General features: G+C 49.1%; 1 protein-coding gene across 1 annotated transcript; it reads right to left on the bottom strand.

Moving 5' to 3' along the window:
• Positions 1-1,607: 1,607 nt before the first annotated feature.
• On the bottom strand, positions 1,608-12,215 carry PSMF1 (proteasome inhibitor subunit 1). The gene is made up of 7 exons (XM_035123761.2): positions 11,929-12,215; positions 10,299-10,451; positions 7,864-7,946; positions 5,350-5,544; positions 5,094-5,147; positions 4,819-4,977; positions 1,608-4,007 (listed from the first exon to the last, which is right to left on the bottom strand). Exons 1-7 carry the CDS (start codon positions 12,055-12,057, stop codon positions 3,956-3,958), a joined length of 825 nt encoding a protein of 274 aa, XP_034979652.1. The 5' UTR covers positions 12,058-12,215; the 3' UTR covers positions 1,608-3,955.
• Between the last annotated feature and the right edge of the window lie 1,476 nt (positions 12,216-13,691).

Below are 13,691 nucleotides of genomic sequence, written 5' to 3'. Positions count from 1 at the left end.
GTGGATGGAAAACACAAAGTACCCGAAGGTGGAAGTTTTTTTTTTGGGGGGGGAGACATACCTGCCTGAAGCGAGTCAGGTAGCTACACCAAAATTGATGTTCTCTGGGCCACCCATTCCCCGGTCTTCAGCCAAAATATCCCTACAAAGTTTGCTGCCACGAGCGGTCATAGTAGCGCTTTGGTAAATAAATCCTGGTAAAGGATTAGCTTCACATTCATTTAATAAGAGGGGGATTGTATTTAAAGGGACACTTGTTCTTTGCAGCTACTTTGTTTCCGGTGTGTTGCTGCTACAGAAGAAATCAGCAATGACCGACTCGAGCCTGCAACTAAGGGTTGCAGTGCAGTGTGCTTCTGTCCAGAGCTTCAGCCACTTCATTCCTCTCTCACTTGTACAGTATCCCATGGTCCGTGAGCGAAATCCTGTGTGCTTAATCCCAGTTGCATTAAATTCTTTAGTTCCCCCACTGACCCCTACCAGAAACTCTCTTCCCGATTCACGCCAACAAGCTATTTCGCTGCATTTTCCTGGGACAAAGGTGACCCATCCAGACAGAAAGATCCCCCCCACCCTTTATACATAGATTTGTGTTCCTGTTCCAGCTTGCACCTCTCAAGATCCCACTGAGTTACTTCACATCATCACAGGGAGACTTGAATTGGCGTATTGGCGTTGAGATGACCCTCCCCTTCCATGGTTGACACCTGCTTTCCTTTACTAAATTCTCTCCCCATTCATTTCGTATCTCGAAAGGCATATCCACAGAGAATTCGGCAACAGGCTCATTTATTTCAATTGATTAGCCAGTCAATCCCATCTGAAGGCAAACAATTAAGTGAGTGGCAATTCTTTTAATCAAGTAACAGTCCGCTAGGATAGAGGTAAGTATTTCTCAAATGGGGTGGAATTGATTCAGTTCACACACTACGCACATCAGCTGGCAAAATGGATCAGAGGCACAGAGCTACAGTTCTGGAGTTTATTTTGCGGGTCTGCTTTTACACTAGGAACAGCTATTTGAATATTACAGTGGTACCTCGGTTTACAAACACAATTGGTTCCGGAAGTCTGTACTTAACCTGAAGCGTACTTAACCTGAAGTGAACTTTCCCATTGAAAGTAATGGAAAGTGGATTAATTTGTTCCAGACGGGTCCATGGAGTACTCAACCTGAAGCATTCTTAACCCGAGGTGTACTTACCGTAAACCAAGGTATGATTGTATTATTATTATTATTATTATTATTATTATTATTATTATTATGCTTTAACACAATACCTTCCTCATGGGGCTTTGGGGAAAAAGCAGAGACTAGGGTTTAGAAGCCTATTCTCTCCAATGAGGATACACATTAGCCTGGCGTGCTATGGTCCATGGGGTCACGAAGAGTCGGACACGACTAAACAACATTATTATACTTTTGACATCGTGCTTCTCGCCAACGTTTAAGTCCTGGTGACACAGAGAATGCACCTCCACACAACCCAGCTGTGATTCCTGCATTGCAGGGGGTTGGACTAGATGACCCTGGGGGGTCTCTTCCAAACACTACAGTTCTATGGTCGTCCTGAGTGTCGTCGCCCAAAGAGTCAACAACCACCGCGTGAAAGAACATGAACTTTTATTATTACTTTAAAGGGGTTAACTTGCAACACACCTACTCAGGTCACCCCTATGACAACACACACACAGTCCTTATTATAATCGAAGCCACAGCCCGTCTGTAGAGACAACATCCCTGTGGAGCAGGGATCATTAATGCGGCAGTTTGGAAATCTCAAAGCCACTGAAACGCTCCAAGTGGAAACGAACGTTCCCGGTTTACTCCCTGTGCTTATTAAGAGCATAGATGGCTTTCAGAACTCAAGTGCTGCCAGTCCACCCAAGCAGCCCCCCCGCCTGGTATGGTAACTGCTTCAAGCAGAAATTTTGCCATCTCTGGTGGCAGGCAGTTCCCAAGACCTCCCAGTGACGTGGTGAAGAGCAAGCGAAGCAACTTGCACCAGAGAATCACGCAATTTCAATTTTTTAAAAAGCCATCTTGTGGCGGCTGCAAGCCTTGCAGGAAAAAACAACTCTCTGATAATATCAGCTGACCCTCCCCGCCCGAAAAATCGCAGCAGTGCCTCCTCTTTGCAGGGATAGATGGGGCGGAGTGATGGAAACTCGCCAACCAGAGGAAGAAAACTGTCCTCTCTCACACAAAAAGCTAACTGGAAGGCCACTGTGACCACCGTGTTGAAAAACGATTGTGGGAACCTGTTCTTGGGCAGAGCCACATCAGAGTCAGAGAAGTGGGTGCCCTACAGTTGCTGCCGGACTCCTAACTCCCATCAGCCCTTGCAGGTAGCATGGCCGAAGCTTGTGGCTGATGGGAGTTGGGACTCAGATGACCGGAGGGCCACAGGCTCCCCTTCCACGAGAAACGCTGTCTGGCAGTGCCTGGAAGATAAGGCAGAGAACGCCATTTCTGGCTAAAGAGCGAGAGAGAGGGGGGCAAGCCTTTTCCACACAGCCGTGCGGTGTAGGCCAGCCGGTTCGCTACCCTGAAGGGAGAGGGTAGAAGATGATTGCCTCCACTTCAAGCCCTACTCCCCAGAGAAGTCAAAACAGCTGCCAGGCAGCGGGAATAAAAAGCTCTTTTGTACTTAAGGGGAACAGGATCCAAGTCCACAAGAGGAAGAGAGGCAGATGGATACAATTCACCTTTTTTTGCATGTACGCTATCCAATATTGTTTGTGTGTGTGTGTTTTAATGGATCTGTTCCCTTAACAGCAGCCGAGCGAGGAGAGGGATGCTGTTCCTTAGCTTATGCCTATAAAAGGAAAAAAACCCTCACCTGTTGAATTTCTGCTGCCAGCCTGCAGTTCAAAAGGCACAGAGCCCGCAAAGGAAGGCCACGCCCTTGCATGCAACACAAATAGGTCGATCTGGGCCTACTTTGCTGGGGACGTTGTGTGTGTGTGTGTGGCAACTGGAGAAGGGGAACCAAAAAGTTACTGTGCTTTTAGAGGCAGTTCTGGGGACCCAGCTGTCTGCCCCCCCCCAAGCTGAGACTGATGGGGACTGTGGTCCTAGACTTCTGGAGGGAATTCCACTTTGGGAAGGCTGTCACGAAGCCAGCATGCAAGAGATTACCCTCTAAAGCAAAACACATCATCACAAGACAGGGGTGCAGGCAGCTGTCGGCATTCGGCAAGCCCTGGGGCCCCTAAACGGTGCCGATAAATGGCTCTGCCCAGGCCAAGGAGCCAAGTCAATTTGCCTGCCACTAAAACACCCAATCACCCTGCTGCCATTTCAGCTTCTTCCCAGCCTGCTCTGTGCCAACTCAAGTGTGCCACCTGGGAAGAGAAGCTTTTTTGGGTGTTGACTTGCCGGGTAGCCAGTTGGGTTTCATCAGAAGCTAGGAAAATGGGGGCGTGGGAATGGCCTTTCAAGGAAGAAAGGGGTTTTAAGTTGGAAACTGTTTTGAGTGACAAGCTGGGGAGGGCGGAGGCATTTTGGAGGCCGGGCTCCAGATTGGTCCAACTCTTCCCCACCTGCCCCTGCTATGCTTGGCGTCAGAAAGCATCAGCGGTCAGCTGGGTTGCTGGGCACACCAATCTTTTGGAACGGGACAATTCCTCCCTGACCCCGTCACATCCTTTGAAAACCAACACCCCAGCAGATGCTAAGAGCACGGCCGCCCTGCTTCACGGGCGCTCGCCGTTTCAAGGTGACGGCGAAGTCACCCTAAAGAGTTTGGGGCAGCAGGAGAAGATGGAGGGGGGAAAATATACATATATACACATTTCTATGCACAGGCCTTCCTCTTCCGGTTTATGTGGTGGGAAATCAAAGCAGGAGACAGGGTGGCGGCCTCCTTGCAGACGGAAGCACATGCCCCAAATGCTTGGGGGTCAGAGTTGAGCGCCGATCAACCCGAGGGGAGCAGGTCCTCGGCATTCCTCACATGAACATGTCGTCGTAGTTGGGGGGTGGCAGGTGGTCGGGGTCTGGCCTGGAAGGTGAATGAAGAGCATCAGCCACCACTCCCCATATTCTAGGGCGAGCAAGAATAAAATGCTACCCATTCCATCTACAGCGTGGGTAGGCAAACTAAGGCCGGGAGCCGGATCCATCTCTTGACTTCTGTCTTCTGGGGGTTTTCCTGTTGTTATTCTGTCTCTCACAGCTACAATAAACGCTACCATTAGAATTATGGACTGGTCATTTCTTTGTCAGAGGGCAAATGGGGAAATTTAGCAGGGGATCAAATACCCCCCCCCCACTGTAAGGATCCATGAATGCAGGGGAGGGAAGTCAAAGGGGAATTATGTTTCTATTGAGTTTGGCTTTATTTATTTTTTGTTATTGCAAGTAAAATTGAAAATGCTAAAAACTCTCTCTCCATATATATATATATAGAGAGAGAAGAGAAGATTATTTTTGCATTTTCAATTTTACATTATATATATATATATATATATGAGAGTCCTTCCCTCCCCTGCCTGGAGAAACCAGAGATCAAACCAGCAGCCTTCTGCCTTCAAAGCAGATGCACTGACCCTGAACTACGGCAACCCTGAAAGGCAGGCCCCGTTCTGAAAACCTAGCTAAATCTCTGCAGCTCCTGCAGATGGCAGGATGCTATTATTTCTGTTGGGTACGGGTTGAATTAATTATTGGTTAAATTAGTGAAAAGGGAGCAGCTGTTTGGATTTCCTGACCCTGGCATGAAAATGTCTTGCAATGCAGAAACGTTTTCAGCATTGACATTCTAGGCTGGTGTCTGTCCCTGCCCCTCCCTGCAAACTTGCCCCCACACTTACCCACTCCGGTTTGCCCCAGGGGGTCCAAAGGGGTCAAACCTGGCACCGGGAGGCACAGATCCCCGAGGGAGCCTGTTGGGGAGTCCTGAAGACGGGTCGATAATGGGATTTGGAAACCCTGAACGAAGCGGATCCATAATCATCCCACCGCTCCGGCTCCTGAGCAAGAAGAATTTGTGGAGATTGGAGAAGATCCATGGGGGAACATGAGCTGGAAATTTCTTGGTGTTTTTTTTAAAAAAACAGCCTTTTTTTGGTAAAGGGGACAAACTTACCCAAAGGGGTTCAGATCTTCTCCTCCAACCGCAAAGGGCCCCATGGGGTCTGGCCTGAAACGGAAACGGCGTTTTCACTCTCGGCCGAGAAATATAAGCAAAGCTCAGCTCAACGCCAGGATCCAGCCTTGCGCATGTGAACCTAGCAGCATCCTTGGACCAAACCTCTGGACCAAAGCCAGCCCCCATCAAAATCAGGCCCTCCCCACAAGAGGCCCCCCCCCAGCGCTCTCTGCCGCATGGGAAGGGGCTTTACCAGTTGGGCTGCCGGCTGCCGTGGGGGTGCCGAGGTGGAATCCACAGCGGGTCATGGTCGGGAGGGTTGGGAGGAGACGGGTTCCGCTCACGCCTGGGCTCCTCCTTGGCCACGCTCCTCTCTTTGGCCGCCTCGAAGGGAGAGACGATGTGGGCCGCGACCTGCGCCTGCAGCTCCTCAGTGTTCTGGAACACTCTGAGGTGGGAGAGGCAGAGAAGGCAGGCAGAATTAGAGACCTCAGTTCCGACCACACAGCTTACCTTCCAAGTCCCGGACTGCAGAATCCGGGACCGGCAGCCGTGTGACACCGGAAGTTGCGTCGATGTAACTTCCGGTGTCGCTTTGCCCTTCTATGGGCACCAAAAATGGCCACCGCCGGCTTCAAAAGTAGCTTCTACGCATGACCGGAAGTGCGTCGACGCAACTTCCGGTGTCGCCCCGCCCATCTATGGGCACCAAAATGGCCGCCACCGACACCGGAAGTCGTATCTACGCACTTCCGCTCATGCGTAGATGCGACTTTTGAAGCCGGTGGCGGCCATTTTGTGCCCAGAGAAGGGCAAATCAGAAAGAAAAAAATGGCCGCCGGCAGGAGAAAATAAAGGAGAAAAACGGGAGACGAAGTGATACGGGGGACCACCGGGAAAAGGTAAGTAAAAACGGGGGTTTCCCGGGGAAAACGGGAGACTTGGCAGCTATGCCACACAGTGGGAAACTGTTTTAACTGCTATAACGAGGGTGTCTCTGGACCTTAAATTGAGGCTCATACAACACACAAAAAAGCAATATTTAGAATACACTTGACCCCATTACGTTTGTTTTTTAAAAAGGGCTATCTAAGGTATCTAACTGTTGGAGATGCAATAGGGATAATGCTTCTCGAAAACATGTGTTTTTTCATTCTCCTATGTTGAAAGATTTTTGGCAGAAGGTAACTGAAACCACCAACAGAAGAGCACGGAACAACCTTACGTTCTCAGAGCAAAATATCCTCTTTAATTATATACCTGGTGTAGAATAGTGGGTAAGAAGGATGAAGACACAGCTCTCAAAACAACCAGCCCTTTATTCTAGCTCTGAGTCCAGACTGAACAGCAGCTTAGCCAACTGGCTTATATAGTACTCAGTAACTTGCAACAAACTTCCCCTAGCTACCCAATCAGTGAACAGCACTCTCAATCCTTCATTTGCATGTTGTGGACCTGAGTGAGAACTGCAGCCACAGTGGGCAGGGTAAGAACGGCAGCCATGGTGGCCAGAAGGAACACTGCAGTTAACTTAATACATAACACCTGGCACATGTAACGTTGCAAAAGGACAATATGTGTGGGCTCTCTGTGCCCTTATCACAGCAAAAACGAGTTGGAAAAATAAAAATGCGGCGGCTCCTTTCTACGATTGAAGACTTAAGACAAACTCGCAACATGTGAACAACTTGCATATAAATGCAGACTTGCCATGGACAAATGCAGTGATATTGGGAATCCATTCTTACAAATACTGTAATAGGTTAAGATCTGGTAAAGTACAATAACAACCTTGTAAAATGTAGAGTTCTGGGTTTTTGCCCCCCCCCTTTAATTTCTCTTCTTCATGGGTTCTGTTTCTCTTTTTATTTTTCTCTCTTTTATTTACATCTCACAATGTTTAGTGCACATATAATTATGTACTTTTTAAACTTTCAATAAAGATGTTAAAAAGAGAAGGCAGATGTGAAAAGACAAGGCGGGGCAGGGGGATGTGATGCTCCAGGCCAGCCTGCGATACTGGATGATCGTTGGGGGTCCTGCCCAACTCTACAGTTCTGAGATTCTACTCTATGAACCTCATGGTGCAAATCTGGGTGCAGAATGGCAGAATCTGGGCATGGCTTGCTTCCGAATCCCCCGCACCCTGCAGCAATTGTAAACAGGTTATTGCCTTGTCTGAGTCAGGGGTGGAAGGCTAAATAAATGGGGGGGGGGGACTCAGGTGGGATGGGGGGTGCAGAAATATCTCTGTTGAGGGTCTCAAGGAGGGACTCCGAAAAGGAACTTTGCTGGCAGAGAGCGAGCACACAGAGGTTTCAGGCTCAGTCACTCAATGTCTCCTGTAAAAGGTTGGCCAGTTGCTGCCTCTCAACTTGGCCTACCTCACAGGGTTGTTAGGGGGGTGGAATGAAGACGGGAGAGATTCTATGACTCCGTGTTATCTTTCTTGTTTATTTCTCTTTCTGTTTTGTTTGCAATGGTGTACTTTTCCATGTTGCAATCTGCCTTTGAGCATGGTTTGAACTATGGAAAGACAACATTCAAATAAAACGATGTATGCACTATATGTGTTTGGCTTGCCCACTAGTGAACGGAAGAGGATTAGTTTTTCCCATGCATGTCTGATCTGGCTGGGGTTCTCGGCTTACGTTCCCACGGCTGTGGAAAGGCCACGTATGTCTCCCCCCACCCAAGGGCCCCTTCGCAAACAGACACCGCTCTTCTTCGGAATGCATGCAAGACCTTTAGAAAGAGCTGCGATTACTTGTCAAAATCAGCCAGGTGTTCCGGGTCGACGAAATCGGACACTTTCAAGGTCAAAGCTGACACTTTCTGTGACTTGGGATCCTGGAGGGAAAACGGAAAAGAGAGTGCTGAGCTTGGAAAGGATGGGAGGTGGAAAAGCGGGAGGCAGGGGGAGTATGAACCCACCCCCTATTGGGGGGCAGCAGGAGGGCAGCAAGGAAAATCTCCCTCCTGAAAGTTGTGCCGCCATGTGTGGGAAAGAGCTGGGAAGAAATCTCGGTCTGCGCATGGTCAGAGGCACTCTTCTCCAATTATCCTCATACAGCAGGATTGATCCCTGGCACTGGAAAAAAAGATTCCAGTGCTCACATTAAGTAAGTACAATTGAACCAAACAGGAAAGGCAAGTTGGACCCAGTGCAGATTATAACTGGTGATGGGACAAAACTTAGCGGAGAACCACAGCCTCAAAGCAAATGTCTGTGTACTGGTTTACAAACAGGAACGGGGGACTGCAGCTTGGACTACAGCACCCATAATCACCAACCACTAGGCATGCTGGCTGGGAATGATGGAAGTTGTTGTAGCGCTGAGCAGGAATTGACAAACCGACAGCTGCTGTTTAAAGAGAATTGAATATAAGCAATGAATTGTGAGTCAGGGATAAATATGTAACATCAAGCAGCAACAGGTGGAAACGAATCTAGGACAAATTATTATTAATAATAATAATAATAATAATATTTTATTATTTATATCCCACCCATCTGGCTGGGTTTCTCCAGCGACTCTGGGCGGCTCCCAACAGAATATTTAAAACACGCTAAAACATTAAAAATTAAAAACTTCCCTAAACTGGACTTTTTTAAAAAATATTGAATTAAACTTGATGTAATTTGGCACTGGTTTGTTAAAAATATGAAAAATAAAATAAAATTGACAGATGGGAGTAGGAGCACCAGGACATATACTGCCACGGGGGCCAGATTAAATTGACCGGCAATCCGGATTAGGCCTCCAAAACAGACTTTGGACATGCCTGGCTTACTTTGACTGTTCTCATTGGTGTGCTTTTTCACTTAGAGTGGTACCTTGGTTCTCAAACTTAATCAGCTCTGGGAGTCCGTTCAAAAACCAAGGTGCGGCTTCCAATTGGCTGCAGGAGCTTCCTGCACTCAAGCGGAAGCCGCGTCGGACGTTCAGCTTCCAAGCTGTTCGAGAACCAAGGTACCACTGTACATACTTGTTTTTGACCTTTATTCTTGCCGACGACGTTACTGCCTATTTCATGTCCTCCGTAAACCACTTAGAGGTTCAATTTACAGTTAAGCCATGTACAACTTTTGCCAAACAAAATAAAAGAACGAAACGAAACAAGGCGGCTTTCGGTACTCGGGGGCCCCCAAACATTTCTCTCTCTCTCTGCTCCCTTCAGCTCAGGGCAGATGCAGAGGTGCGACCCTAATGCCACCTTTGGCAGACATTCTGACAACACGGGGGGGGGGGCGTTATCATCGAATTGTAAAGCCGTTATTATCAATTTATGATGGGGTGGAAGGTTCGCAGGCTATGAAGGTCTGGCTCAAAAATTTATTGACAGCTGCACAAATTATGATAGCTAGGAAGTGGAAGGAGCAAGCAGGATATAAAATGGAAGAATGGTATAAAGAGGTGTGGGATATAGCTATTAGTGATAAATTAACATGTGCCATTAAGGTAAGATGGGGAATATGCAGGAGAAATGGTTTTGGGGAGATATGGAGGGTGTTTCTAGAATTTGTACTGTTAAAACGGAAAGGGCTCAAACCATCGCAAGAGGTGTTGACATTTTGGGAGGTTGGATAGTTGCAAGGGAATGGTCTCGGGGGTGGGGTGCACAATTTTATCTTTATTTATTTATGATTATTACTTTGTCAAAAAAAATGGATAAAATGTAAATAAATATATAAAATATAAATAAAAGAATGAAGGGGGGGGGAATTGTAGAGTTGGAAGGGGCCACCAGGATTATCTAGTCCAGTGTTTCCCAATCTTGGGTCTCTAGCTGTTTTGGGACTACAACCCCCATAATCCCTAACTAGCAGGACCAGTGGTCAGGGATGATGGGATGGGATTTGTAGTCCAAAAATAGCTGGAGCCCCAAGATTGGGAAACACTGATCTAGTTGTCCAAGCCCCTGCAGTGCAGGAATATTTTCTGCCCAACGTGGGGCTTGTACCCACGGCCCTGAGATGAAGAGTCTCGCACTCTAGCAAAGACCTTTCTGCTGCCGAAGGTCATTACCAGAGCACCTTCCTTGCGTGCAGAAGGACCCAAGGGCACCACCTCTAGGTAGGGCTTGAAATCCTGGGCAGCTGCTGCCAGTCAGTGGAGACAATACTGGGCCAGATGGGCCCAACAGACTATGTAAGGCAGATTCCCATGTTCCTATCAGCTGCCTGCAGAGCCGCCTCACCATGGCATTGAGGATGATGCTGCCGTCCATCATGATCCCCTTCAGCAGGAGGTCGCGGGAGTCGTCCTTCATCCTGTAACGGAGGGTGAACAGGTCGCTGTCTGCGTTCCACCCGGCAGGCAGCATCTCAGACTTCCTCTCGTCGGCCCCTGGCTGTGCAATGACACCCCAGAAGAGACAGGTGGAACTTTTAAAAATTCACTGGACTGCATCTCTTTGACCTCTGGCGGAAGGTGCATTGGGGTGGACTTTGGGCACTATTCTAGCTGTTTAAAGCACTTTTTACCTTCCTCTTCAGCTGAAAAGGCACCGGGGGGGGGCGGCGCTCTTAAAGGCTTAAAAACCCTCCATTCCTTAACAGCGGATTCACTGGTTACAGAGATGACATGAAAGGAAAATGGGTTGGGGAAGGAGGAGGAAGAGTACAAGCACTTAAGAAAGTGAGTCTGGTACTAGTCCCTAAACGTGGCCTGGAAAGGACCTTCTCAGTGGTGGCAGCTTCCAGACTCGAACTCCCTTCCCAGGGAAGCTGGATTGGCTCCTTATCATTGTAACAACAACAACAACAACAACAACAACTCGGCCTTCCCCCTAAGGTCCCAGGGCAGGTCACAATATTAAAGCACAGTATTAAAAACAGTTCAAAGCAGCATGCAATAATAAAAATCAGTTAGGTCATACAAATAAATATACACAAGCAATTTTGACATTTTAATGCTGCAAGGCGCCATAGGACCTTAGGGGGAAGGGCAGGTAAACAACAACAACAACAACAACATGTGCAGGAAGAATGGCATTTGCAGGCTATATATCCAGCCAAGTTCTCTGGGTAGTTTTTACGATACAGAGGTCAATAAAAATTAAAACCAAAGCAAGCACCTGCCTACAGTTCTGGTTGCCACGCCCTTAAAAGCGAGCTATAATAGAACCGGGAAAGGAAGCCAACATTAAAACAGAATCATAGAGTTGAAGGGATCCAGGAGGTCATCCAGTCCAGCCCCCTGCAATGCAGAATCTCAACTAGATCCTGCATGACAGATGGCCATCCAACCTCTGCTTAAAAACCTCCAAGGAAGGAGAGTCCACCACCTCCCACCTTTTGGGGGTGGGTGGGGCCTGGGGGAGGAAGGTAAGTTATGGGGAAAGGCACAACACGCAAGACACGATAACCACATCCTGCCAGGCTGGTGGCCACTGCTTCTCACTGTCCTGGGAGGCCCGGCGATGCAGCTGGCCAGAGGCGTCCAGAGACGACGAAAGAGTGGGCAAGCCTCCCTCCTTTTCCGTCCCAGGAAGTAAAGCGGAGACAGCGTACGCCTTCGCCCTTATCACAGCCTGCCAAAGGGGAGGCCGCCACTACGCAGCTACCTAGTGGAGATCACGCCCCCTGGCATGATTATGCAGCTGGCCAGAGGCGCCGAGAGAGGGGGCAAGAGTTGGCAACCCTCCCTCCTTTCCCGGCCTAGTAAGCCACGCCAGCCTTATCCCCTTTCCGCAGCCTGGCGCCACTACGCAGCTACTCAGACGACCTCACGCCCCCTTCGCCGCCATGCACCTGGCCAGAGGCGCCGAGAGAGAGGGGGGCGGGGAAGCGTTGGCAACCCTCCTCCATCGTCCCTTCTCCTCTCACCTGGTCGCCGGCACCGAGGCAGCGGAAGCCTTGCGTGATGAGCTTCCAGTGCAGGTAGCAGATCAAGGCGTCCTGCGGGCTGGAGATGTCCGGGGAGACCGAGTGGTAGAGGAGCTCCAGCCCGGCCATGGCGCCGTCCCGCCCGCCGCCTGCACGTGGGGAAGGAAGGAAGGAAGGAGAGAAGGAAGGAGGAAGGATTAGGAGGACGAGGAGAAAAGGGCCTCGCACGCAACCAGCCGCCGGCGCAGGAGGGTTCCTCTTCTCCTGCTAGGCTCGCTGCGAAAGCGAAAGTGACGACTGGGGAAGCAGCCTCCCCCCCGCGCGCGCGCAAAGGGAAAAGAGGGAGGAAGCCTTTGCCGGGTTAAGGAGAGTCCCCGCCGGCTCGCTCGACTCACAAGCCCGGCAGCCAACGCGGAGCCTGGCGTTGGGGTTCCGACGGCGGGGACGGGGACGCGTGCGCAAGGCGAGCACCACCACGTCCATGGCGAAGCGAGGCAACGGCGCGCCGCCTTGGCGTGCGCGCTGCTGTTTTTATGCCCGAGAGCGCACGGAAAGGACGGAAATGGGCTCCGGGTTTGGGGTTGTTTTGCGCCGGAAAAAAGTATGGCCGCAATAAAGTCAAATGTAAGAAATGTAATTCGGAAACATAAAGGGAAGATTGGACGGAGGTCACGTTGACGATTGCAAATAATTGAGGAACAAATGATTGTAGATTATTTGTTACAATTTTTTTCATGTTTTCTGTTTACATTTACTGAATATTTATGTTATGCAGTTCTCAATTAATAAAGCATTTTTTGGAAAAAAGAAAAAAAGAAAAAGCAGGGCCGCGAGCGGAAAGTGAGGAGGAAGGCAAACACGCAACGCTGAAAGTATCGTTGTGAGTTTGGGGTGGTCAGTCGGTGGGATGCCCGAGTCTTAATCCCTGGAGCCCTCGAAGGCGTGAAATTGATTGCAGGATCCCATTGTCGAGTTAGCATTCAAGTTCATACCCGCCAACATTTCTCTGGTGCATGGGTGCAGCCAGGATTTTTTTGGGTGTGTGTGATCTTTTTTTTGGGGGGGGGAGATCACAGGTAAAAATCCCCCCCAAAAGAGGACATTGCGGGGGACCTCAGTTAATAGAGTAGTGTTAATGCTTTTCAATACTTTTTGAGGGTTTAAGGGGGGCAGTCGCCTCCCTGCCCCTTCCTTAGCTACGCCCATGGTGCGATGAAAATAGTGATGTCCTGTTCAACAATACAGTAATATTAATAACAATAACTGTTGTTACCCCACCCATCAGACTGGGTTGCCCCAGCCACTCTGGTAGACACTCTGCAGAAGCTGTAACTCAAAAACACCGACAGATCTCTCTCCCCCTGAGTTTGTCTAGCCCTTTTAGGAGCCCTCCCCCCTCAGATGATGGTTGCAGGGTCTGGGTCGGTGCATACAGACTAAAAATGGATTAAAGCTTGCTTCAGCTTTCTAAGCATCTGGGAGGTTGAGAGACTCTTGACTGGGCCAAGGCCCCCGCCTAGGTGAGTTTCATGGCTGGTTGGGATTTGAACTGTGGTCGCCCAGATTCTAGCCCAGCACTCTTACCACTGTCCCAAACTGCCCCCCAAACACTGGTGATTATATAATAATAATAATAATAATTTATTATTTATACCCCGCCCATCTGGCCGGGTTCCCCCAGCCACTCTGGGCGGCTTCCAACAAAACAGAAATTCTAAAATACAGAAATCCATCAAACATTAAAATACAGAAATCCATTAAAC

The sequence above is a fragment of the Zootoca vivipara genome, chromosome 7 (genome assembly GCF_963506605.1).
Source record: "Zootoca vivipara chromosome 7, rZooViv1.1, whole genome shotgun sequence".
NCBI classification, from domain to species: domain Eukaryota; kingdom Metazoa; phylum Chordata; class Lepidosauria; order Squamata; family Lacertidae; genus Zootoca; species Zootoca vivipara.
The sequence above is the reverse complement of the archived record's forward strand: the minus strand, read 5'-3'. Positions and strand labels throughout refer to the sequence as shown.